The sequence below is a fragment of the Melanerpes formicivorus genome, unplaced genomic scaffold (genome assembly GCF_026170545.1).
Source record: "Melanerpes formicivorus ecotype bairdi unplaced genomic scaffold, bMelFor1.0.p_v2 SCAF_2, whole genome shotgun sequence".
NCBI lineage: Eukaryota > Metazoa > Chordata > Aves > Piciformes > Picidae > Melanerpes > Melanerpes formicivorus.
This window is the reverse complement of record NW_027142354.1, coordinates 24,135,924-24,161,158: the sequence shown is the minus strand read 5'-3', so window position 1 is coordinate 24,161,158 and position 25,235 is coordinate 24,135,924. Positions and strand designations below refer to the sequence as shown.

Here is a 25,235-nt window from a genome sequence, read left to right as displayed (position 1 = left end):
ATTTTTAAGTTTTCATCATTTATTTTCTGAGGATGTTAAAAAACTTCCAATAATGAAGTTTTTTTCTTACATAATACGTATGAGATCTACAGAAACCGTTTAAGGAGATATTAATTTAAGGTAGACCTTGGCTTTGTACTTCTATGTACAGTTATTCATGCCTGACTCACATGCTCATATTTTCTGTACAAGGATTAATGAATGTTCTGCCCTGTCTCAGTGAATAAAGTGAAGCAGATTTGGGAGCAAGAGTTGGAGAATCTAGAAGACTGGGTTCCAAAATACATCTCAGAGGAAAACAAATTGATACTCGGTGATAAGTCAAATGCAAACACCTACACATACTAATTTTTCTGGCCAAAGACAGAATAAACATTGGGAGAGGAATAAATCCATCCTAAAGTAAATGCTCCAAAAAACAATGGGGAAAACTCAAGTCACCAAGCATGCGTCAATTTCTGTACAAGAACAGAGGTGGGAAATACCAGAAGATTGTTTCATGGCTTAAAAACAAACTTTGAGGCAAAATGCACTAACTACAGAAACTGCCACTGTGATGTCAACTATTTAGTTCTGAAACAAATATTTGATAAAGAGGGAAGAATCCTTTAAAGCAAGATACAGGTTATATGAGCTGATCAAATTTCAAACTACTTACACATCATCCCCCGGAAGAAGTTTGTCATCTTTATCTGACGCTTGTCGCAATGCCTCTTTTTCACGTCGCTTTTTTTCTTTTTTTTCTTTTTTTGAAAGAGTTCGTTTGAAATTCTGAATTACTCCCTCTTTTTCTTGTTTTTCAGGGCCATTACTCTGAGCCTTCTGAAAGAAATGAGTTTAAAACAACTTGCATCATTTTCAGTCCAACAAAGTTAGTATTGCTTTTAACTTTCCGGATAAATCCAATTAACAGACGTATTGCTAAGGCAAAACCAATACTCCAGGCAACAACATTCCATTACACAGGGATAGGACTAATACTCTCTACAATAACATAGAAGGTAAAAAAATAACTTTGTATTCCAGAGCAGGTATGAACTGATTAAGCACCATATATTCAAGAAAGCAAAGCAGCACAAGCATTTTACTTGACCAATGCCTACCATATACTTGGCCTCAAAGATTAACTGAAGACTGAAAAACATATTTCTGCCTCCCAGTAAAAGTACTTCAAAACACTACATTTAATTTGTTTTTCAGCATCAGATGAGAATAAACTGCAGAGGGAAAACCATGGGAGACATTGCCCCTATGACATATATTTCCTGAGTTGTCCTTCCAGTGTCGTCTTCTCCAATTGCTGTTCCTTGCATATACAAGATACCTGTAAACCTAGGCTCATTTGCCTTCAGTGGAGAAAGCAATAGAAGATGAGAGAAAGAAGATGCAGGAATTTTTTGCTTCTATCAAGAAGTGAAGAGCACAGAGAAAGAAGACTGAAGGCTGTTTCAATGAATAAGGACAGCAAGTCTGGTATATGTAGTGCCAGACATCACTGATTTTCCTCTTGTCATCTCTAACATGGATTTATCCTGTAGTCAAAAGTATAATGTACCTATATCCAAAGCACCTTTAAAAAGTTCCAAATCCAAGAAATTTGGAAAGAAATTTAGCGCCTAGCCCAAGATGAAAAACTCATCTGAAGACAGTCAACACTGAAAAGCACGTTTTGCACAGCTATAAACATCCAAGTTAGATATAATATACGTTACTATGTGACTTCAGGAGGCAAAATCTGATATAATTTAAATTACTAATATTTTTTTAAAAACCACAATGATAATCACGTGTCTCTCATTCTGCAGTTAGAAGAAAAACCCAAAATAAAACAGTCTCACATCAGTTTAGTTAAGCAACAGAATGCTACCTAGGGAGGTAAAGAGTTTCAGTTATTTAATTCCCTCTAGTATCCCCTTGTAGAGTCCAAAAGGTCACAAAAATGTTGCGAAGACATATTTTATGTATTTAAAAAGATTTGCTCCAGATACCAAAAGTCGTCATCATCAGATGTTAGAATAAACCTTTATTAGAATAAACCAAACCAGGTTGGAAGAGACCTCCAAGATCATCGTGTCCAACCCATCAACCAATCCAACCCACCCAAACAGCTAACCCATGGCACCAAGCACCCCATCAAGTCTCCTTCTGAACACCTCCAATGACGGCAACTCCACCACCTCCCCCGGCAACCCATTCCATAGCGCAATCACTCTTGTTTTCACTCTTGTTTTCAGAAATTAGAATACATAGAATAAACCAGGTTGGAAGAGACCTTCAAGATCATCGTGTTCAACCCATCAACCAATCCAACCCACCTAAACAACTAAACCATGGCACCAAGCACCCCATCAAGTCTCCTCCTGAACACCTCCACTGATGGTGACTCCACCACCTCCCCGGGCAGCCCATTCCAATGGACAATCACTCTCTCTGTATAGAACTTCTTCCTAACATCCAACCTAAACCTTCCCTGGTGCAGCCTGAAACTGTGTCCTCTTGTTTAGAAGAGTATAAACCATTTTTTGTTATATATAAGCATGTCCTATACATCTCAGAACTCTATTACTACTAACATATTGCTTAAAGCCTCACCTTCGGAGGAATTGTATCATTTTCATTCTTTAGAACAAATCTTCCCTCTCGATCATCTTTGTTCCAATTTAATTGTACGACAAGAGGCTTCTCATCTATATCTAATCTTCTTTCTTCTTCAAAAAAAAAAAAGGAAAAAGAAAAACAATAACAGTTACTTGGCACCTCAAGAACCAAGATCTTTATAAAAAAGTTATACACTTTAAAAAAAAAAAAAAAAAAGATTGATGAACAGTACACATCAGTTGATATTTCCTTCTTAAAGTACAGGGACAGAAAGCCTGGGGAGGTAGAAATACGTTCCCTTTCCAGCAACCAGCAGAGGTGTATTCCCTCTGTATAAAGGTACACATAAAGTAATCTTGCAGACTTCCTTTGTCAGAATGCAATCCCTATGTCAAGGAACACAAGATTACCACTCCAAAGGAGAAATTACAGCTACTGTTACGTTTCTAACTTTATAACCTCACGAGACTTCCAAACACTCATTTTCTATATTTTAAATTTAACTAGTATTATTGTGACAGAACTACTATCTGGGAATACTGCACAAAATTAAACCAAATTATGAAATAAACAATCCTTTATGCATAAAATACACTACTTTTTGTCTAGTATGTATCTATTTTAAGTTAGTGGGGAAAAAAATCTGATGAATTGGTTAAGAATAAATTTTACTAGTTTTCCCATTCTACAAGTAGGAGATAGTGCATATGCACAGCATGATAATGATGTCTTTGTAATCGTATTTTAATGAGAAGCACTCCTACTGAATGAGGTGTCTGTCTTATGAGTCACATCTTAAACAACAGGAATGTACTCTGCAAAAGAAACCATTTCATTTTGACTACAGGTACAGTGCCAACAGCTCGGGTATTGTAAATCTAAAGCAGAAAAAACACATAGTATTCATTGCTTAAATTAGTGACTATACATGCACTCTTCCCTAATCCCATATAGTTTACATCAAATTACCATTCATAGACCATGAAAAGTGACATGTATCTGAGTAAATTTCCATTTTCTCAAACTAAATTATTTTCAGTCTTCAAAAGCAGAAATTAAACCACTTCATGTAAGCTTCCGTGGTACAAAAAGGAAAAACCTATTTTCACCTGTTCTTGTCTCCACCACACACACTTTCCAACCAGAAGCTTTCTAATGTAATGGGAAAACAAATACCAGTGTCATCAAAGGCTATCTAGATATCTAAATTTCTCACAAGTAACATGAAAGGATCTGTTTAAGAAACACAGCAGCTTCAAACAATACTATGTTGAACTTCCCTCACTTCAACACTAAAGGAACATGTATTGTGAGGCTACCTATGAAAAGCCCACATGAAAAAACTGAGGGTGTATTCTTAAGTACTTTAGATTAACACTCCTACTTTCCCAGTATAAATTAAGTCTTTACCTACTTGTCCTAAAAGTAGTAACTGTCTCACAAATGTCAATAAATTATCAGGATGTCAAGTACAATTTATATAAATGGCAGGTCTGATATGCAGACTTACATTCACTCCCCCACATAACAATTAGTAGCAATGTACTTAGAAATAAAACCCCAAATCTTATGTGGTTCAGAAGCCGGGGGCAAACCTAAAGATAATTTGACTGGAGGTGGATAGGAAGGTGGTATCAATGCAGGAAAAACTGTGTGAATAACAACTAACCTCCGCTGACGTGCACCTCATAAAGTGAGTATTTGGGGGATGACAACATTCGCATGTCTGGTCGAAACTTCTCTGCAAGAGTTTCTATCACATCTTGAGTTGTGGCAGTACTAGAGACACGGATGCATTTTGTGGCAAAATTTCCAGCTGCTTTGTCTTGAAAGTAGAATCTCATTACTCCATGAAACTCCAGATCCTGTAAATAAAAAATACAAATCTGAGTGCTGGCTAGCAGTTATAAAGTTCACCATTCTTCTATTATTTATTCGTCACAAATATATTGTGAAAATAAAAACATTCAAACACTGCACTGGTTTTGAATATTTTGCGGACAGTTGAATTTACTAAATAGGGCATCATAAACCTGGAAAAAACAATGATACTTTGTAGAAAATATTCTTATAATTGTATATTACTGGAAATATTTCAAACATGAACCTTTTAAGTATTCTAATTTACAGCTATTATCAGGTTTATCTGAAGAAAAACTTAAAAAACAACAACCATCACCCAACAACAAAAACCAACCCAAACCAAACAAAAAAGCCCAACAAAAAAACCACACAAAACAATGCAATACTGAAATGTATCTTGAGACTGGTCTCAACATATTTTGTTACCTAAAACGAAGCCCCTGTCTCTTTCTTCCATGTCTATAAAGGCTAAATATACTTCAAAAACCAGCATGGCTCAGAGAACATATTTCTGTGACAGCAGTCACAGTCCTAAGCATCATCTTTTCTCTCCTCTTTCCCCTCATTTGATGCACTCTTCTCTTGGTATCTGTTTGTCCCACAAAATAATCTGTTTGAGAAGCCAAGTAATTTGTTTTCATAAAGGTTAGCCCTTGTATCAGCTCTCTAAACACTTAGGAAGGGAAGAAAAGTGCCAGTACCAACACAAGGTGAAAGGGCGGGAAGAAAGGAACTGCAGTTAATCAGGTGGCTACACCACAGTGTGATATTGACCTGTTCAAACTACTGTAAATTCACACCCTCAAATATTTTCTGTAGCCATCACAGTCTCTACCCCAGTCTGTAGGAACTGTAATAAGTTATTGGCTGCTAATGCAACTTCACTACCAGTCTGAACATCAACTCCAAATTCAAATTTTATCTGCCCAGAAGTCTCCTAATGGCTGACTCCTGAGCCTTGCCTAAATCCCAACACTCACGGGGCCCTTCCTTCAGGAGAAAAATCAAAAAGATTCAAGTACGCTACTTGGCATTGCTAAGTTTACTCTACAGTTTAATAATCATTGCTTCTGTCTTCACTTTCCAGAGGCTTTGAAATAGATATATCCTCAGGTGTTGAGCATCCTGGGAGATTTCACACTAGGCACAACTCTTTCCAGAACTATATCTGATCACATAAGACACACCACATTTCTTCGAACAGCAAAAAACATGATGTATTTATTGAAGCTACTCTATCATTCAGAAGACCTTCAAAAAGGAAACAAGAAGTGCTAGATGCTATACAGACATCTCAGTCATCTAGATTTACACAGAAGTGAGCACTGTTTATTCCCAGGGACACTCCATAGCCTGTACCAATACAGCAGTCAAATGCAAATACACTACAGACCTAGACAATGGTTGGTTTTGTTTTATTCTCTGTTGTTGTTCTAACGATTTATAGAATTCATATTTTATGTCCCCACAAAACTATGTATTGTATTCCCTACTACTGTTCCTGCCTGCACAGAGTCATGGGTTCCACATACCTCACTTCAGCTTAACTGCCATCTCTTCATGGAAGTTATTGAAATTATTATTAAAGTATGGGTTTCAATTCTTCTACCCTGCATATTTTTGTAACAGCTACTGTTCGCCTCTGAAGTATCCTCTCCACCTCATTTCATCTCTATATCTTATCTCTAGCTCTAATTGTTAAGTAATCATGCCCCTCATGCAGAAGGCTACTGAATGACTTCTGGAAATCCTACCTATCACAGCAGTAGCTGAAAGCTCCTAAAGCTTTGAGGCATGACTTCTTTTCACAAATCTCTGTTGATCTTTCCACAATCTATTACAATTAACATGTATCTATGAATTCTGTATATTACTGTCATTTCTAACCAACAGGGAGCCAACATCATGAGTAAATGTCCTTTCAATACTGGCCTCACAATGCATTCATATTTCAACAACCTAAAATGTGTCTAGATAAACGAGTCATTACATATCACTTCACAAAATTACTTCATCCCTCACCTTCTATAGAGCTATTGGATAAACATTGTCTTGTTCTAAGCAACTTGCTGTCATGTTGCATGTTTGTTCTCTAAATGCATTAACAACTGTGGATTTGAGATCATTCCTCTGATGAGTTACCCATAAAAGGTTCTTGGCAGGGCAACAATCAACAGAGATGTGAAACAAAGTCTTTCTGTTATCACACTGTCTTCCAAAAGTTTCTTTTAGAAAGCAATCATCCTGCGGCACTTCAGCCTGTGGTAGGTATTCTATTACCAACATTCTGAAAGGCCGTTGTTATTATTAAAGATTTTCATATTTATTACTCAGATTCTTTTGTTCTATCTTATGCTTTATGATTCTACTTGTCAGATATTTTTGGCACTTTCCTCATTTCAATACTGCCTCAGCATTCTAGTATCTTTGTCTGACGTTCAGCAATACCATCTTCCTTTCACATCTCCCTTGATAATTGGCATGCTTTTGATCTGTACCCCCAGCAAGCCACCTTTAATTCTCACAAGGTGATATGTACTTTGCTGCTAGTTGTCTCTTAGGTTTAACCAGGTTCCCTATGCTGTATTTCCAATCAAGTTGGAAAATCTTGTCATTTTTGCAAGCAAAATTAATCCAAGTATGTTATGACCTCTAGTAAAGACAGAATTAATGCAGGTAACATTTTGAGATACATCCTGCATGCACTTTTGGACAGATTTAAATGGTTGCTTCTTCTGTAAATACTTTGTAAGGATGCTTCACAAAACAGCCATGTCTACTTTTATAACCAGCTTAAGGTTGTGATCAGCTTGTTTGATGCTTGCAAGAGACAACAACACATGAGTTTTCTGCAGAGGTGTCATGAAATATAATCATATCTCATTTTATAACATTTTGACCATTACACAAGGTTTACCCCCCACTATCTCAAGGTACTGCTGAAGCAAGAATTAAGGGAAAATAAGCAAGCTGTGAATCTTTTTTTCGGTTGTTATATATTATGTAAGTTCTTCTACACGGAAAAGGTTCCAGTTGAGTTTTTTCTTAACTCACTTTTGCTTGTTTACTGAGGACACATTCCATTGTCCATTAGCTATGCTTTTAATCTTACAGTGTGGTGTGTTTGGTTTTTGGTGTTTGTTTTTTTTTGCCTTTTTTTGTTGTTGTTGGTTTCAGGTTTATTTTATTTTATTCTCTACAACCACACAACATAGCAAAAGCATCCCACTGGAACATAGATCCACTACGGAAGATCTAGAGAACAATTCATGAAGCTCTCTAAACTGCCACTGTTATTATTAAAGTTTTAATTCTAAAACTTATTTCTACTTCCAGACACTAACAAAGCAAAGAGGTAACAGAACTGCATTCAGAATACTCAAGATACATTGTTAGTATAAAGCCAGTATAAAATTCAAGTGTCACTTGAGTTTTGCTTCATTGCTTTGGCAGTTTGCATACGAATACAACTGAAAGCATCATTCCACTAACTGTCCATCCTTCCTTATCCTCTTCTACTGCAGCTTCTCAAGTTGTGTCCCCACAGCCCATATACTGTCCCCTCCTCTCAGTTTTTCATCATTTTCTATTAAAATAAAAATGAAGGACTGCACAACTGAAGAGTAGCATATGGCTGCATATGGAGTATGATGCCTTTGGCAAAACAATTCTGAAAACATTCAAGATTACAGTAGTGTTTTTGTCATCCTGTATTAATTAGCCTTGCTATATGAACAGGCAGGTAATGGGAAATAGAATGACTAAGTGTATGGTAAAGTATTTGCATTGGTGATAATTTGTTTTATTAGGGTATATGTCAGTTACACTTATAGATGTGAATTTTGGCCTTAATTTAAGATCTTATTTGGGTAGCATTTCTCATATATTGACGTAGGTTTTGCATTGACTTACTTGCCTTACTAAGATGATTTTCGTATTATTAATGTAACTCTTGATACTTTTGGTCTGTAGGCTTCGTTTCCTCTTGTCGTGGGGCTGGTTCCTAAGAAGTAGTTTTCTTCAGGAAAACAAATTGAAGATTTCATTCGTTTATGCTGCTTGTGTTGTGAGTTATTGATAACTCTGATACAACAGCTAGCTGTTGGTCCTACTCTCTTGAACTTTATGATGAACATGAATTGCTCTGTAGTGCAAAGTCTTTGCTGATCCAGGCATCAAGTGTTCAGAAGAGGAAATAAAAGTGATGAGAATTATTTTTATAGAAGCTGGTTTTTTTTTCCGTGTTGTTTCTAGGGTATTCTGTCATTAATCTTGAAACTCTGCTTTTTGAAGATGAATGAAAAACTGTAGCTTAGCAAGAACATTACTTTTCTCCATGGCATGGAGAAAAGTTAATAGCTAACAGGTTTTGTTTGTTTGAGAGTTTTGTTTGGTTATTTTATTTTATTGACTATTTGGAATTAGTTTTCAGTAGTTGATGATAGAGTATGCACATGAAAATGTCACCTATGCTTTTGTTTCAAGTTTAGAATTCACTGAAGGAAATGTATGCTAGAAATCTGACCTTCATGTACTTGCTCCTTTAGTGATTTAATATTCTTCAGTTTTAAAATCTAGTAAGAATTATTTTAATAAAGTATTCATCTGTTGTTAGAATTCTACAGGTTTGTTATATGCTTACAGCCTCTGGAGAGGCAAAAGAAGCAATTTTGTTTTCACTCTGTAGACTGAGGAGTGGGGTACAAAGATATTACATGAATTTTTCAGAACATCCTGCACTGATTACACTGTTATGGTCACCTGTTCCATCAATATTGCAACCTGAATTCATTTGAAAGCAACTTGTATTTGCTTTAATTCTAATTGTGGCATTATGTATTAGTTTTATTTGATTTATATTTTATTAGCAAAACTAAGCAACAAGTACTTGTACCTGAATAATTACAACTTAGGGGTTAGTCTTTTGTAGATTTTTGCCCATAGAATTTGAATGGGGTAGAAAAAAAAAGGTGACATTCTTAATGCTGGGTGTTGGTATTTTCTAGATGCAGTCATGTGGAATGCCGCTTGCAAGGCAAACAGTGTTATCAGTGCAGCTATAAAAGATCAAGGATAGGTGCTTGGAGGGGTTACAAATGAGGATTTTTGAAGGGAAACTTGTACATTCTGTACTACTCAAGAGACTGAATGGTTTACAAAATGGATAGTGTGCAATATGATTAAGTATTGAAGACAACCTGGTTTCCCATGGGGATTTTCAAATAAGTATTAAATACCTCTGACTTCTATTAACACTTTTTTTGGTATATATGCAACTAGCCTCCATAGTTGGAAGCTTGAGACACTGTTCTCTGACTCTTTATTTACTTTCACTTCTGTATAATGTAACTTTGAATGAGTGATTATCTTACTAATGATTGTTTTAAAGCAGAAATACCTACTTGATAGTAAGTAATTAGGAGCTCAATTTAAAGATCTAACAAAGCATTCCAGGAAACAGGAATCACTTTGCTGCAGCTTTGTGGAAAACTTTGACAACTGATTTAAAAACTTTTGTGTCATGTTTCCAGTTTTAATATAGCTTCAGTCATCTGGGTGACTTTTATGTATTAAAGTTTGTTTTGCTTCCGGCTTTTGTAGTGCATTTTCAGTTGATCATGTCTGAGGTCATCAAGAAGGATGTCAGAGAAGGGTGAAAGCGCTGAGAATCCAGATATTTTCCAAGAATGTTTCACCAGAGCTTTTCACAAGATATTGTAGAATTTTGGAGTTTCTTCCTATTGTGCAAGCGTTGTTTCATGTACTTTCCCCCCCCTTTCTGAAGACACACTTGGAACATTTAATCTGATTTCTGAGCAGTTACTGCCTGTAGTTGACTTCATGCAAAATGCCATAGTTGAAGCACTCTTACAATCTTTTTTTGTGCTCTTTTTTTTTTGGTAAACCCCAGAAACCCAGAAACAATGGTTAACTAGGAATTTTTATTGTGTAAGTTGGAACCGTCTTTTGAGTAGGATATAGTTTTAGAAACTCTTCTTATGTTCTTCTGATAGTACTCAAAAAGAGTAATTAGGTTTTGTATTTACGGAAAATGGCCTTTATGATTTAACAGGCTTAAAAAGAGCTGACTTGTAGGTGTTCAAGAAGGGATTGGAGGTGACACTTGGTGCCGTGGTTTAGTCATGGGGTCTGCGGTGACAGGTTGGACTTGATGATCTTTGAGGTCTCTTCCAACCTTGGTGATTCTGTGAAATTGAATGTACATATGTAGCTGAAGAGCATATCCTCACATTCCTACATAAGCAGCCATGGACTTGCATAGTGGATACATAAAATATCTGGAATGTGATTACATGAGAAAGCTAAAATTGCTTGTGATGCATAGAAACTCCCGAGAGGAGGTTAGAAGAACGCTCTGATTAAACCAAACTTCCTTTTATAAGCCCCACTGATCTTGATGCAACAGCCATTCAGTGACTTTCCCAGTACAACACTGAGGATGTGATAGTCACTGTCCACAGATACTTTGAAAACATGTCCAAAAAGAATTTAAAACCCAAAGAAATTATTTGGAAATTTATTTGAAACAGGTTGACATGACAGAAAACAAAATTAAGATAACTGTCACACATTTGTCTATCAAAATATAACGTCAGTCTCTAACAATAAAACAGTGACACAGGGAGAGTACAACCATATTTGAAACCAGGTGAAGTTGGTCAAAGCCAAAACAAAGCCTATTTTAAATTAATCATGACATACTTAAGAGCAAGGACAAAAGAAGCAAACAGTGATGACAATCCAGAACATATCACTTACCTGTCTACTATTTACTTGCAATCTGTCCCTGTTGCAGAACTAAGAACCTAAGGCTTCTAAGCAAGTCCAGAAAACTTAGAGATAAAAAAACTAAAAGTACAGACAATGCACTATAGCCTCTTTCAGATGTGTCTGTTAAAAAGACTTACTCAGAATTATCCCTATTATTTATGCAAAAGATTGTTTCTCTTACATATTCTGATTTGGAAAACACGACAGGGAAAACTGTGAGGGGACAAATGAAAGCTCAGGTACTGGAAGTCTGACTTCCCTCTGGCATTGCTACTTTCCAACAAACTGCAGAGCTGCAATCCCTGCGTTTAAGCAACTGCAGAAACCCATCAGGCCACCAAAAAAAAAAAAAAAAAAGAAGACTGTCCTTACTTAAATATTCAAAGTGTAGGCACACAATCATTTGAAAGCAATAGAAACTCTAACTGCTGCATAAAGTCCTTCTTCATACTAAAATACTTATTACCACTTTTTGCCTTGCACCAGGCACCAGCATCTTAACTACCTAACTCAGAAGGTACTTCTTGATTCTGTTCCACTCAAATATTTAAGAAGCTGTCAGAGCTAACAGGATGAAACTGTCCTTCTGCTAGCATCCTGTATTATAATATAGCAGCCTCTGCAGCTAGGCATTTTGTTCCTGCTTCTGCATTAGCATCAGCATTTACAAGACCATGCACAGAGGCTTTACAGCAGTATAAGCAAGAACTTTTTGTGTTTCAGGCTGTGCTGGCCTGGCATGCCATGAAGTCTTTGCATAGGTCATAAAAGTACCAGCCCAAAGAATGGAGCAGATATGCAGCAGCCAACAGCTCATCCATTCAACCTGATTTAACTGCTCTCACTTTCACACCCGCTCAACAGCATGGTATCATCGTAAGTGCGTCTGGCTGACTTGACAGCATCCAGGAAACACTTAACTCTATTTCTGTTTTCTCATGCAGTGTTTATACAATTCTGAAGGAACACTTGAAAAAGTATAACAGCACAGCAATAAACTGTTTCTACATACAGTGACAATTCCATTTTCGAAGTGAAATTTTAAAGTTTGAGGCAGGCAGCTTTTCCAAGGTACACTTTCAACACTGCATGTAAGAAGTGAAGATATGTTTTTTCAAGGGAAATGTAGTTCTAGATTATCTATGCAGTGGCATTATTACCAAAAACACCCTCTAGAGAATGCCAGCACTGATAGGGTAGAATTTTCTTCTAACAGGCACTGACACTCTTAATGAACTAGGGCTGCCACAGGAACAGCAAATCTCTGAAAGATTTTGAAGATTCATTCCACAAACACATGACATTAAGAAAAATAAACAACTTTTTTAAAATCTAAAGTTTTTTAAAAACTAAAGTTTAGAATACTGTAGTCTTAAGGGGACTTCCATAATAGGCACACTGGAAGAGTTGTTGGATACTGGAGTTATAAAGTAATTTCTGTACAATTTTAAATGATCCAATTGTTTCCTCTACAATAAAACCTTTGATAGAAAAACTTAAGAATAATCTCAAATCCATTAAGAAAATTACAGTACAACTAGTTTTCAAATTAGTAAGTGAAACTACTAAAAACTGAAAATACAATTTTCACTCAAGAAGCAATAGATATCTCTAACAGAAATGCCAGTCTGCTTACAACAGAAAGCTGCATTACTGCAGTAAGCATTTCCACCAGCAAACTTACGAAGCCTAGTTTCTTGTGGCTGTCCTTCACAAAGCTGATCTCAGTTTCACTAGATGTGGCATAAATATAATGATTCTCAACATTTCCCTCCTGTGTGGATTCTCTAGTGTCCACACACACACTACAGCCTCTCTCTTCACAGTGGAAGCTAAAATCTGACATCTCATATCTATCTGACCACCTACTGCGGCAACTTCACATTCCTGACATGGACTAAAGGCTCAGTCTAAGAATGACCAGATCAGTCAAAAAGCAAGTTTGACAAGCGGGTATCCACTGATATTTTAACACCAAAGAATACAAATAGTGGCTCAGAAACCACCCTCACCTCAACTACCTGATGTTCAGCCAACAAAGTACTAATTGTTATTTGCTCTCCATACAACCTGCATATTGGAAATACAGGAAATAAGCCCTCGTTGCATGCCCGAAGAAAAGCATCATAGCAATAACCCTTTAAAATAAAGGCCTGTCTGGATTAATTTCTTGTAGCCAGCACTGCATTCTTACTATTTAAATATCAGGGTTTAGTATAATGCAAAAAAGTACCAAAAGAAACCATTAAAACAGGGTCATTTCTATGTAATTAGCCAGGAAAGGCTGACAGCCAGGAAAGACTGACCCAACTTTAACTCTACAGTGAAAATCTTGATGCCATTACATTATTCTCACTCCTGCGGAACGACCTGAATTCTGCACCATAAAGGGTTAAGACGCCCAGCTATACTGACTGAACTAGAAAAACACGGGTGCTATCTGATACCCTGCATGCAAGTTCTCTGGCAACCAGGCTAATTAGTCAGGAGTTTAAAGTAGGAATGCTAACAAGCCTAATAGGAAGCAAGCACCTGATTCTCCCGCAGTAGACAATCTGCAGCAGGAAACCTACTTGAAAAAAAGGTAAAGATTTTTAATACACAAAAATACAACCCACACCTCTAAACCCAAGCAACAAAATTGGAAAACACAACAACAACAAAAAACCAACATGCAAAAACCTAAAATGCACTTGGACCCTTTACCTTAACACAGAATCTATGCTTGTCTCAACCCAAAGGTCCCACCCTATCCTCTGAGAGCAGACTGTTGAAAAAGGAGTAAAGTATTTACTACTTTCTGGGAAACCTTAGGGCAGCTACAGATACAAAGAATTATACAGCCAAGCAAAATGTAAAAGGAAGCTATCTGGCAACACACAAAACAGGCAGGCCTACAAAGGATTACTGTGCACATAAATTTGGAAAGAAAGGGATCCCAAACACATGCACACCCCCACCCCCCCCACTACAAACAACCAAAAAAACCCGAAACACAACCCACAACTCTAAACCTGTGTTCTCTTGTTTACTGCACTGTAAAGTGCTCACCCCCAAATTGACATTGCTAAAGGTTTTATAGCAAGTTAATATCTTGCCAAAAAGCAACGTGATAGCACAGAAATTGCACCAGACTGCTGCCAGCTTCATTAACCTTATTACCTGTTTTACTACCTCAAGAGACAATAATGTACAACATTTAAATTTGTTCCAGTTGTATAGTTACTGGCAAATTGTCTTGGAATTCTGTCTATAATAATTAATGCATTCCAGACCACACTGACAGGATTTCAAAAACTTATTTTCCAAGTAAATCACGTTACTCAAGCAGATTTGAAGGTACAATAATACCGTCTCAGGCTAAAAGGCAAAATTTTTTTGTAACAAATACTATGGAAATAGAGGGAAGGACTATTTTTGAGCTGCTACTATTATATCTGCACCACTGAATTTTCAAGAGATCAACTGTGTCACAGCCAAAGATGCACAATCACAGTGCTTATATGCAGTTTCATCATGAACATATACACACAAAAAGCTGATATATCCTTCTAGTTACTTCTACCCTACATCCAGAAAAAAACCCACTATTTATTCACTACATATACAACCAAACTGGGTGGCCAAATTTACAGATGGAAACATCACAGAGTTGTAGACATGATTAGAAGCATTAACTGTAAACTTTTTAAACATTTCAAAGAAATACTACGTCCATGTTGCAACTTTCAAACAGGGGAGAGTCATCACCCCCCGTTTGGGACTTGGTTTTGTGGTTGGGCTTTTTTGTTTGTTTGTGTTTTATTTTTTTAATTTTGACACTCAAAAAGCCCTCCAGGAATTATTTTGAATTGGTTTTAGTTGTGGGTTGTTGTTTTTTTTTTTAATTTAAAGGAATTGGTTCATTTCTTAAAATCTATGAAACTGCTTGTAATGCCATTAGTTACTTCAATGTTAGTTAACAGGACAACCAAGGACACAGAGAGCTTGAAAAAAAATCTTTACAGTAGTTGCAATACTTGGGTAAAATTCATCTGTTGATAGCCTTCTCTCTGCAAATCCTACTTAATCCTGTTGTATAATCTTTGGCAACAATTTCATGAGTGCCGCGCTTGGTGAATGACATTCAGCTTCAGTTAGCTGCATTTAAAAACAAGAGCTGACAAATCAAAAAAGGTCTTTCTCTGCAGTAACACCATCTAGAGTATCTTCAGACTGATAGTGATTTTTGCACTCACTGTGAAGCTTTCTTCTGACTGTTCTCACACTACAAATAAATTCCTCCCTTCTAACACAAAAGCTATTTCAAAGTAGTCATAAACATATAAACATATTTATTAAGTCCTTGCACAACCAAAATTCTGTTTTGGTTCTGATTCTAGCCCCTCCCTACTGCTTCTTCAGATTTAAAACAGAAGGTACCATGTACTGTCAATGTAACAATACTTTAAAGCGGGCATCTTTCTTCTCATGAAGAAGCATTTTACCATCCAATTATCTACCAGATTTCTTTTTTTTCCTAGGCAGTTCCACGTTTTCTGCCATCTACAAGAGTGTCAGTTTTGCTAGACTGGACACAAGTTCATTGACTTAAACATCTTTGTAAACAGGTTCATGAAAATATACCTGAATGCATTCCTCCATTATGTATCTTCCACACGATTATTAGAACAGAACACGGAATGTTGTATACACAGAGACCTAGAAATTAATTCCCCAGAAGTCCCTGACTGAAGAAAAAATTACTCCACGTGTCCAGTTTGTCTGTGGCGGTGAGGGATAATACAACATTAAACTAATCCAATGGCAACTAGCATTTGAAAGGGCTTTCCCTATCAACAATTGCTCCAGCTACTCCTCATTTCAAGTGCTTCAATGCAAGCCTCTAGATGACCTCTAATGCACTAGTTGCGAGAAAAGCCCAAGGAGAATCAATCCTAGTACCCCAGATTTCCTCAGAACTTCACCAGAGTCAGATAAAACCTAGTGTTAGCAAAAAGGATGGATTATAAAATCCCTCTCAGTTGAAGGGAGTACTTTTCTGTAGCTGGAAAGCCATTGTACTATCTTAGGCTAAAATATGTAACCCCATCCTTATACTTTTCCCTTATGTAGCTATTCACACTCAGAATAAAACCAGGAACAACAGTTTACAGAAGCAAGGAATGCCTCTGCAGACCCAGAACCCCAGCTAACAGTATGTTAGAGGCTATCTTTAAAGGCACCTAGCAGTAATAAATTGGTTATCTATGGGAATTTCATCATTCCTGTTCAAAATTCTATTTTACTTGTCTAAAGATCAACAAACAAAACATTATGGGAGAAATGCGGTATTGAAAACTCAGCCTAAAAAATGACTATTAAAATTAAAGCCAGGCATTATTTAAATTAGTAAAGTATTTAACTGAGGAGAACAGAAGTTATATTCATAACACTGGAGGATATAGCATCTATGGTCTAAGAGTAACATTGCATAAAAATAAACACAGCTTTCTATTATTTCAATTAAACTTAACTAAATAATAACTGAAGTTATCAAATACCAAGGTGATGGTATTTTTTTTACTGGAAATAATGTTTGCCCAAACATCAGGAGCCAATGAATCCAAAGTATATCAAAGGTGCAATCACCAGCTGTTAACACTAGCCTCTGAACTATTTCTCACAATGGTGGGCATAAAGAAACAATACTGACTAGACTCAGTTAAGGAGGAATGACAGAGACCTTGAAAATACTACACCAGATGTTGTTGACACACAAGCACTGACTTTTACAGTCCTGAGAGTTTCCAGTGTCCTGTAGCATTATTTCTACAAAACAGGGCAGAAGAGGAAAGTAACCAAAATTTTTAATAGAGATTTGATGAAGTGGTCATAATTGTGACCATCAGTCCAGAGATAGGGTGGGTTAAACGTGTTTTTAAAAGCTCAATTAAACCACCTGAAAGTAACTTTTAGTTGTGCTATCAGTCATTGAAACAAATAAGCATTTGAAAGCACATAACTGTGGGAATAAAAAGCTGCTCTCTTTCTGTAATTGCAGAACTTCAGCCATGGCTAATGTATTTTCTCTTTCCCTCCTATTGCTTCAGAGTCTCTTATTCCATACTCAGGACAACAAAGAAACTGCAGTAACTGTTAGCAATCATCAGTGTTACTCCCAATAGAGGAAACTGCAGTTGACCACTTGATTACATAGGAAGCTTCTCATTTCCTTCGCAGTTCCCTTCATAATAGCACAGAATCTAGGAAACTGTATCACATGATTCAAGCACAAAAATGAATTTTAGTGACTTTTTGTGAACTGAATTCAGTAAGAAATCACCATTAACTTCTCAAACAATGGAGCCAGTTAAAAGTTGATGCTCAAGCTAAAAAAGAAGTTTGAGTGACTATTTTGTAATTGTTGATCTTACCCTCTGAAAAATTTAGAGATGCATACCCAAAATAAAGTGTTCTGTACAATACTTCTCATGTTTTATGAAAAATTTGCATTTCCAAACAGTAGCAAAGCAGCTATTTTCCCATTCAAACACTGTTACTTCCTTAAAGTGTTCTCAAGTATCTTGAATTATGTTGAAATATTACATAAGAATCTGGCGTCACTTTCAGTCATGACGAGGCACTGAAAGTATAGAACTGAATCTGCTGATTAAGTGCTCAAAATGTAAGTTGCCAGAGTCACTGCTCATTTAAGCATCAGAAAAAAAACCTACTCCAACAGATCAGCAACTAAATCAATACCACTCCATCATTTTGTAGGAGCTTGCTCCTTGCTTCACAAAGGATTGCCCTCACCTGGTTACACAGAGTGAAGAAGTTTCAGAGAGCAGGTTGGTCAGATCAACAGTTATGAGACTGGGTATGTAAAACTGGGATGAGAGAGGAACAACAGGACAACTGAAAAGCTGAAAGCTTAATCATCATTTAAGCATCCTTCACCTTAATGCTTTCTTCCTCACCTTTCTGTACTTGTACATTGCTTAGGCAGCAGCTTCATTCCTGGAATTCAGAGCAGATTACCTGTCTAATAGAATACAACTCACAAGCTCCTTCAAGAGTTTGTTCATTCAACACTAAGGCTTCATATTGTCATAACACGGGCAGTCTCTCTCCGCTGCATGCTGCTGTGGCCATCGTCAGGTAAACAGCTTCCATTTAGGAAAGGAAGGATACTTTTTCTTGAGGAACTCCAGATGATGATCTCTGAACTTTTGGGACAAACCAGTCCTATGCTCAACTTCTAAAATGTCAGAGCATTTTAAAAATTCAAATTACTCAAGCACACGCCTAAAGGTTTTGACAAAAGGAGTTCTACAGGGTGGGGTTTGAGTGAGGGTTTGCTTTGTTTTGGTTTGGGGGTTTTGAGGGTGTTTGAGCATTTATGGACTTATTTGGTTTGTTTGGTTTTTTAGGTGTTTTGTTTTGGTGTTTTATTCCTCGAAATTCAACAAAGACAAATGCAAAATCCTGCCCCTGAATGGAATTATATTTTGCAACTACACAGGCTCAGGAATAATCAGATGGGGAGCAGCCCCGCTAAAAAGGTCTTGAGGATCTTGGTGGATAGGAAGCTGAAGGTGATTCAGAAGTGTGCCCTGGCAGCAAAGGTCAACATCACTCGAAGCTGCACTAGTAAGAGGAATATAGGCCATAGGTTAAGTAAAATGATTATCCTTTTCTACCCATCCAGTTCTGGGCTGTCAACATAGGAAGGGCAGAGATAAACTGAAGTGATGCAGAGGACCACAATAAAAGAGGCTGAAGAACTGTCTTAATAGGAGAGACAGAGGAACTGGGTTTGTTCCTCTCAGAGAAGAGATGACTTTGGGGAAACCTACAAAACAGCCCACAATACCTAGGAGGAAGCCATTGAGAAGATGCAACAAGCATCTTCACAACAGTGCATGCTGGGAGAACAAAAGAAAATGGATGTAATTTTAAAGGCCTCTGTTTCAATTGGATACAAGGAAAAGCTTTTTCATCATTAAGACAATCAAGCAGTGGTGGACGGTGCCCAGAGAGGTTGTGTAGCACCTGGGGCTTAGGTCTTCTCAAGAAATTATGAGGTAAAGCCTGAGGGATCTTCAGGACTGACCTTGCTTTGAAAAGGAAGTTGGAAAAGAAATGTGCCAGTGTCTCTTCCAAACTGAAGTATCTTGTGATCCTATTTAAGTATCTATGGAACAGAAGCTCACTGATTTTTCAAGGCTACAGAAGCCTTACACCAGCAAGGCAGGCAGATATCCTTATTTACCTTTACCCAAGATGATTTTCAAGCATAGAAGCTTGAAGCCTTGGAACTTGAGGAATGGAGATTTAGACTATCTATTAGGAAGAAGTTCTTCACTGTAAGGGTGGTGAGGCACGGGAACAGATCACCCAGGGAGGTTGCGGATGCCCCCTCCTTGGAGTTATTCAAAACCAGGTTGGATGAGGCCTTGAACAAACTGCTCTAGGGGAAGGTGACCCTGCCCACGAACTAGATGGTCTTTGAAGTCCCTTCCAACCCAAACTGTTCTATGAATCTATAAATACAGGGCAAGACCAACAGGAGAGTACCAATGCTGAGATGTCCTTATATGTATGTCCCAAGAAGTGCCATGACAAAACAAAGTATTAAAAATACTCAAATAGTTTTAAGTACCAGCATAACATCTGTCAATTTCTCCTCAGATACAAGTCCAACTGGTAAAGATTAGAGACAGTAAAATCTACATAAGTGGTTTTCCTATCTATATTAAGAGTAATTTCTCCAGCTAATGCAATGCAATCCATCTCAGATGGAAATGAATTAGAACGGGCAGACCATTGACCCAACTAGGATCACAGGATAACTTGGGGAAGAATGAACCTCAGGAGTTCCCAATTCAACCTCCAGCTGAAAGGAAGGTCATCTCTGAGGTCAGATCAGGCTGTTTGCAGCTTCATCAAGTCTCACCTTGAAAATCTCCATGGACAGAAACTGCACAACCTTCCTGTGCAACTTGTTCCACTACTTGACTAGTCCTTGACATCTGAAAGTTTTATTTTGCAAAACATATTTGCAGTTGGTGGACTGCATAATTACTTCACTATCAATATGGATAAAACTATCTAAGCCCAAAATAATTTTTTCAAATGTTATCAAGTGAACCATTGTATAGCATCTCTAAAATAAGTTTGCTTATTGTACTCACCAACACAAAAGACTAAGACTAGCCTCTAACTCATTTTTCCTTTAAGGATACAAAGGCATATTTTGTAGTACCAGTATGTCATCAGGAATTTTCAGAATGATTCTTTTAATATGTAAGTCCTGTTCATTCTTTTAGATTATGAAACCGAAAAGCAATGGAAGGTCAGAAAAAGTTAAGCCATGGACTCTGAATAAAAGGATTTTTTAATTTACATGTTTCTCCCAATACATAGTTCAGTTCTAAAGTCCAGATAAGCAATTGAGTGCAACAGGAAAAGTAATTCACCACCACCAATACCAAATTGTTGCTATCCTCTAGTTGCTACAGGGTATATAGAGCACAGGAGGGTAGGAATGGGTGGATATATTGATAATAATAAAATCACACACTAACCCCAGCAGCACACCTTGATTTTGAGGAGAACACCACAAAGCAAGAGAACATCAGAAGAAAACAGAACTCAGAAAGTTAGAATGGAAGGAAAGTGGAGTGGAACAAGACAAAAGAGATCAAGAAACCTTGGTCTAGTTACAGTAACAGTCTAGTTTCAAGCTTCTCAGTTGTTCACTTCGTACAAGTTATATAGAGAGGGCAGGAGGAAGGAAAGGCCCTCTAACACAATCTGGACTTCAAACACTAAGAGAGGTCTCTATGTTTCAGTGTTGTTATGAACAAAACCAATGTGAAACATAAAGCCTGAAATCAACAAAATAGTTAAAGAATCAACCTTCTTCCTGCACACTTACAAAAAAAGAATAAAATAGTAAGAAAAGGATTATAGTCATACTTTGATGAAAAATGCACTTTTTGTGCTCCAAATTCAACTTTAAATCTTTCATTAATTCAGTTTGCAGGCAACAGATTCTTACTTTCTGAACTTAATTTAGCTGGCCTACCAGTATTTAGCTAATAACTTGTATTTAGCAACAGAAAAACATCCCAGTCTTTTACACATGCCTTGTGTAATTATAGATGTGACAACCAAAATACTTTTTATATGATAAAGGTCTAGGAATTGCATTGTATGAATTTGGCACAGAGCTAGCGCTAGAAACCAATTACACTAAAAATTATTTCAACAATTTCACAATCAAAAATTCTCAAATAAATACTCACTCCTGCTGAGAGTACTAAACTAACAATAACTCACTGTAAAACCTACATGTCCTGTATCTGCCAGTAATGTGTTGTTTTCCAAACTCTAATCTGGATACCCAGAGCAGTTGAAAGGAATGCTCCTCCACAGAAAGCATGGTAAATCATATCACTGACACTATTTTTAACATGTGGATTGCCTTGTGATCTTTTAAGAACAACTTGATATGTAGTAGTTGTCTATCACTAAATATCTGAACAATACATCTCTACAAAATCATGTGGACAAGTCTCTCTATTTTATGACCGTAAAGACATGGTCCTGTCAGTTGTTTTTAAATTCTCAACTCAGAAAGCATATGGACAAAGCAATCTGTATCAGTTTCTTTCAAATAATTTAATCCAGTAATTACCCTTATTACTAAGGATAAGTGAGCTACCTGAGCACTGAAGAACTAGGAAAACTATCTCAGGGGGGATTTTATATCAGACAACAATTATTTTTGTTCATCTTTTTCATTCATATCTTTCAAATGCACATCTAAGAGCACACATTTTAGCCCTTAAAATTTACAGTCCAGCAAGTTAACTTTTTTATTATTAAACTACACAAAAGTCTTGGCCAACTATACCATTCTTCCTTCTCAAGTGATGTAGATTTCTGATTACATTAACTCCACAAGGTCTTTGGCCTAAAATTTTAAGCTGTATCATGTCTCAAATTGCTAAAACTAAACAAAAATATATAGAACATCTTTTCTCCCAGGCTAAACGTTTCAGAGGTTCTGATGAACAACAGAAAAACAAACCAGGATCATTTTCTTTCTAAGGATATAGGTCTCCTTTTTGAAAGCTCTTCTGTTCAGACAGATCTATAACTAATCAAGTGAGATGAACTAATTTGCAGCATCAGAGTCAGAAATGGTAACTCCAGCATCCATTCATTTTTAAGCTATGATTAAGAGCTACTAAACACAGACATGCAGTTCTGACCTGTGCCACAGACTGCCCCCTCTTCACCAACAGTAAGGTCTACACCACTACGCAATGACCATTTTTGTGCTTGTGTCAAGAAAGAAGTGATCTCAAGGAGCACATTCTAAGGATAATCAAGTTTGATTTTTATTTAAACAACGCAAAATATTTAGGAAATTTTTTTTTTTACTACAATTTGTTCACTACTTATAAAATTCCAGACCTCTGGAATATACTTCCGTTTTAGGAGAAAAATAAAGTGCTTGAAATGCTTTTCAGTCTGAAAATACATTGTAATCGTTTCAATATATTTTAGTAAATTTAATGTGCAATTCACAGCATTTAAGTTTTCCACAATTTGTCTCAGATACACAAAAACCACACACAAACACACAAAACCAAACCAAACCAAACCAAACCCCACACAACAAACCACACCACCAAAGAAAAAAAGCACTTCCCCAGTCAGGAAAACAACATTGCACTGGGGAATCCACCCATGAACATGCTCATTTCACCTTTCCTACCAGCTCTATTTTGATTCTATTTTTTTCTAGAAGACAACAAAGTACTGGTTTTATCATGTAGCACTAGATAAAAAAATGGTCCTCTGAAGATGTAGTAATCAGGAGTCACCAGAAGAAACTGTTTACCAATGTACTGTGCATGAATTAGGGTTTCTTACTCTCATTAAGTCCTGCACTTCTGCACAATATGTAGTTTTGCAGCCAGTGCCATGACTTTTGTGTTTAGTTAGCTCCACTGTAATGGGTTGGGGCAAACCCCCCTCCCCACCACGGGCAGAAATAACAACTCAGACAAACGGATTGCAAAAGTGATGGAAAGTTTAAATAGAAAAACAATAAAAAACAACAATTAAAGTTTTACAGAGAACCACAAGCACCATGACAAAGAGAGAAATCCCAGAACATACCCAAGAACATCCCATCCCCATCTGGGGGTACACCCAAAACCCCCCAGGGCTCTTTCTCCCCCCCCCACCCCAGCCTTGGGCCTGGGCAGGCCCAAGGGAGGTGGCTCACGCCATTTTACCTAGGCAGCAGAAGAGGACGAAAGAGAAAGTGAAGATCCCACATGGACATTTTATAGGGGATCAGGGCATTATGGGAATAGAATACCTGGTTTCCTGTGACCACTCCCTGGGCTGGGCCCACCCCTTGGGACCTCCCAGGTGTGGTCAGTGCAGTGGCATCTGGGCCAGCACCCAGCCTAAACCACCGCATCCACTTAAAAATTTCCCCCCTTTAGTTTGTCATTACATTTGCTAAACTGCAAAAGGCTACCAGAAAAAGAATTCGTTGGTTACTTCCAAGCATTTTCTTGATCTGAAACACAGTTTTATGAAATGACCTTAATTTTATTCTTATCAAGGGGCTGTCATTTCAGTGGCACACAGACCAAGGACAAGTTACAATACAAACATTAATGCAGATGATTAACCATGAACACGAACAGTTCGAGTTTAAACAGGCTCAGATTACAAAAGCATTTAGTAACACGGCTTGGTGTACTGAGATATTAAAACAGTTAATAAAGGCATAAGGTGTACTACCATGCAAGATTTCAAGTATATTCTGACTCACCATGAAACAATTTAGGCTTTAACTGGTGATATTACCAAAAGAATCTTTACAGAAAGTCAGGATTGATGTAATTGAAAAGTGACACCAAGACAGGTGTATCCTCTCATTAGTGAGAGAGTATGTCACAAGAAGATGAAAAGATGACACACACACACACACTCACACACACCCACAACAAAAAAAACAACAAAAAAGTAAAAAGGGATTAAGGGATTTAAAAACATGAGGAGTCTCTAGCATCTTTGGCTACTGGTTTGTTTCTCTCCTACTGAGGACAGTAAACTTTTCCAGGCTCATTTGTACTGAAATAAAAACAAACACCCCACGCCACCCCCAATTTTATATATTCTGTGCTGTGTAGTTTTTATTATTATTCCTAATTAGATGCAAGCTTTCATTAGGATTACTTTAAGTAACTTGTTCAAGATTTTTTTTTTTAATTATTATTATGAAACATACATAGCTGTCTTAATTAAGAGTTTATAAGCTTCCTAGCAGTTTGAATATCAGAAAGTTACACGTGTGGGAAAAAGTAATCAAAATGTAAAGTTACCTATTATTTGAAATGAGTCAGTGTCACATAGATTTGATATGTACATATTTTTAAATACAAACAAAAACCCAACAACTAAATATGAAAGTGATTCCAGTTCTCTATGAAGATACATGACCTATGTCCCGCTGTATGAATGTACCAAATAGAGAAAAGGGCCATTCTTTGCTATGCAAATCATCTTAAGATTTAAATCGCATATGACATCCTCAGTGTAACTCTACCCTCCCCGTATTTTATAAGGTGAAATCTCAAATCAGCATGACCCAGCAAACAGTAAACTGCATGCATGCATAAAAATCTGGTTTCTCTGTTTCTATAATAACCAAATTTACAACACAGTTTTCAATGCATTTCTTCATGTATGTGCATCATTGTTTTCCCATCCCGCTCTTCTGAAGACATTATAACAAACAAGAATGTCACAGGTCTTTTATACAAACACAAGACAGTTTAGGAGGTCACAACAACACACAAGTGTGATCTAAATAACGTCATAACGTCAGCTTATTTAATAACACATAGCAGAAGCACTCTAAGCAACAAAAAAACCCAAACAAAAAACCCCCACAAAAC

The 25,235-nt window shown here is 37.0% G+C and overlaps 1 protein-coding gene across 26 annotated transcripts in view; it reads right to left on the bottom strand.

Annotated features, from left to right (window-relative positions):
• The window catches only part of AFDN (afadin, adherens junction formation factor), a 116,765-nt gene that overhangs the window by 79,007 nt on the left and 12,523 nt on the right, over positions 1 to 25,235 (bottom strand). For 18 of the 26 annotated variants that reach the window (XM_068153122.1, XM_068153143.1, XM_068153174.1 and 15 more), the window contains exons 2-4: positions 4,268 to 4,463; positions 2,593 to 2,708; positions 659 to 822 (exon numbers count right to left, since the gene is read on the bottom strand). In XM_068153122.1, coding sequence (XP_068009223.1) covers positions 659 to 822; positions 2,593 to 2,708; positions 4,268 to 4,463 — 476 coding nt within the window. The remainder of the gene's footprint in view (positions 1 to 658; positions 823 to 2,592; positions 2,709 to 4,267; positions 4,464 to 25,235) is intronic. The other 8 variants (XM_068153133.1, XM_068153161.1, XM_068153297.1 and 5 more) reach the window with 1 other exon arrangement.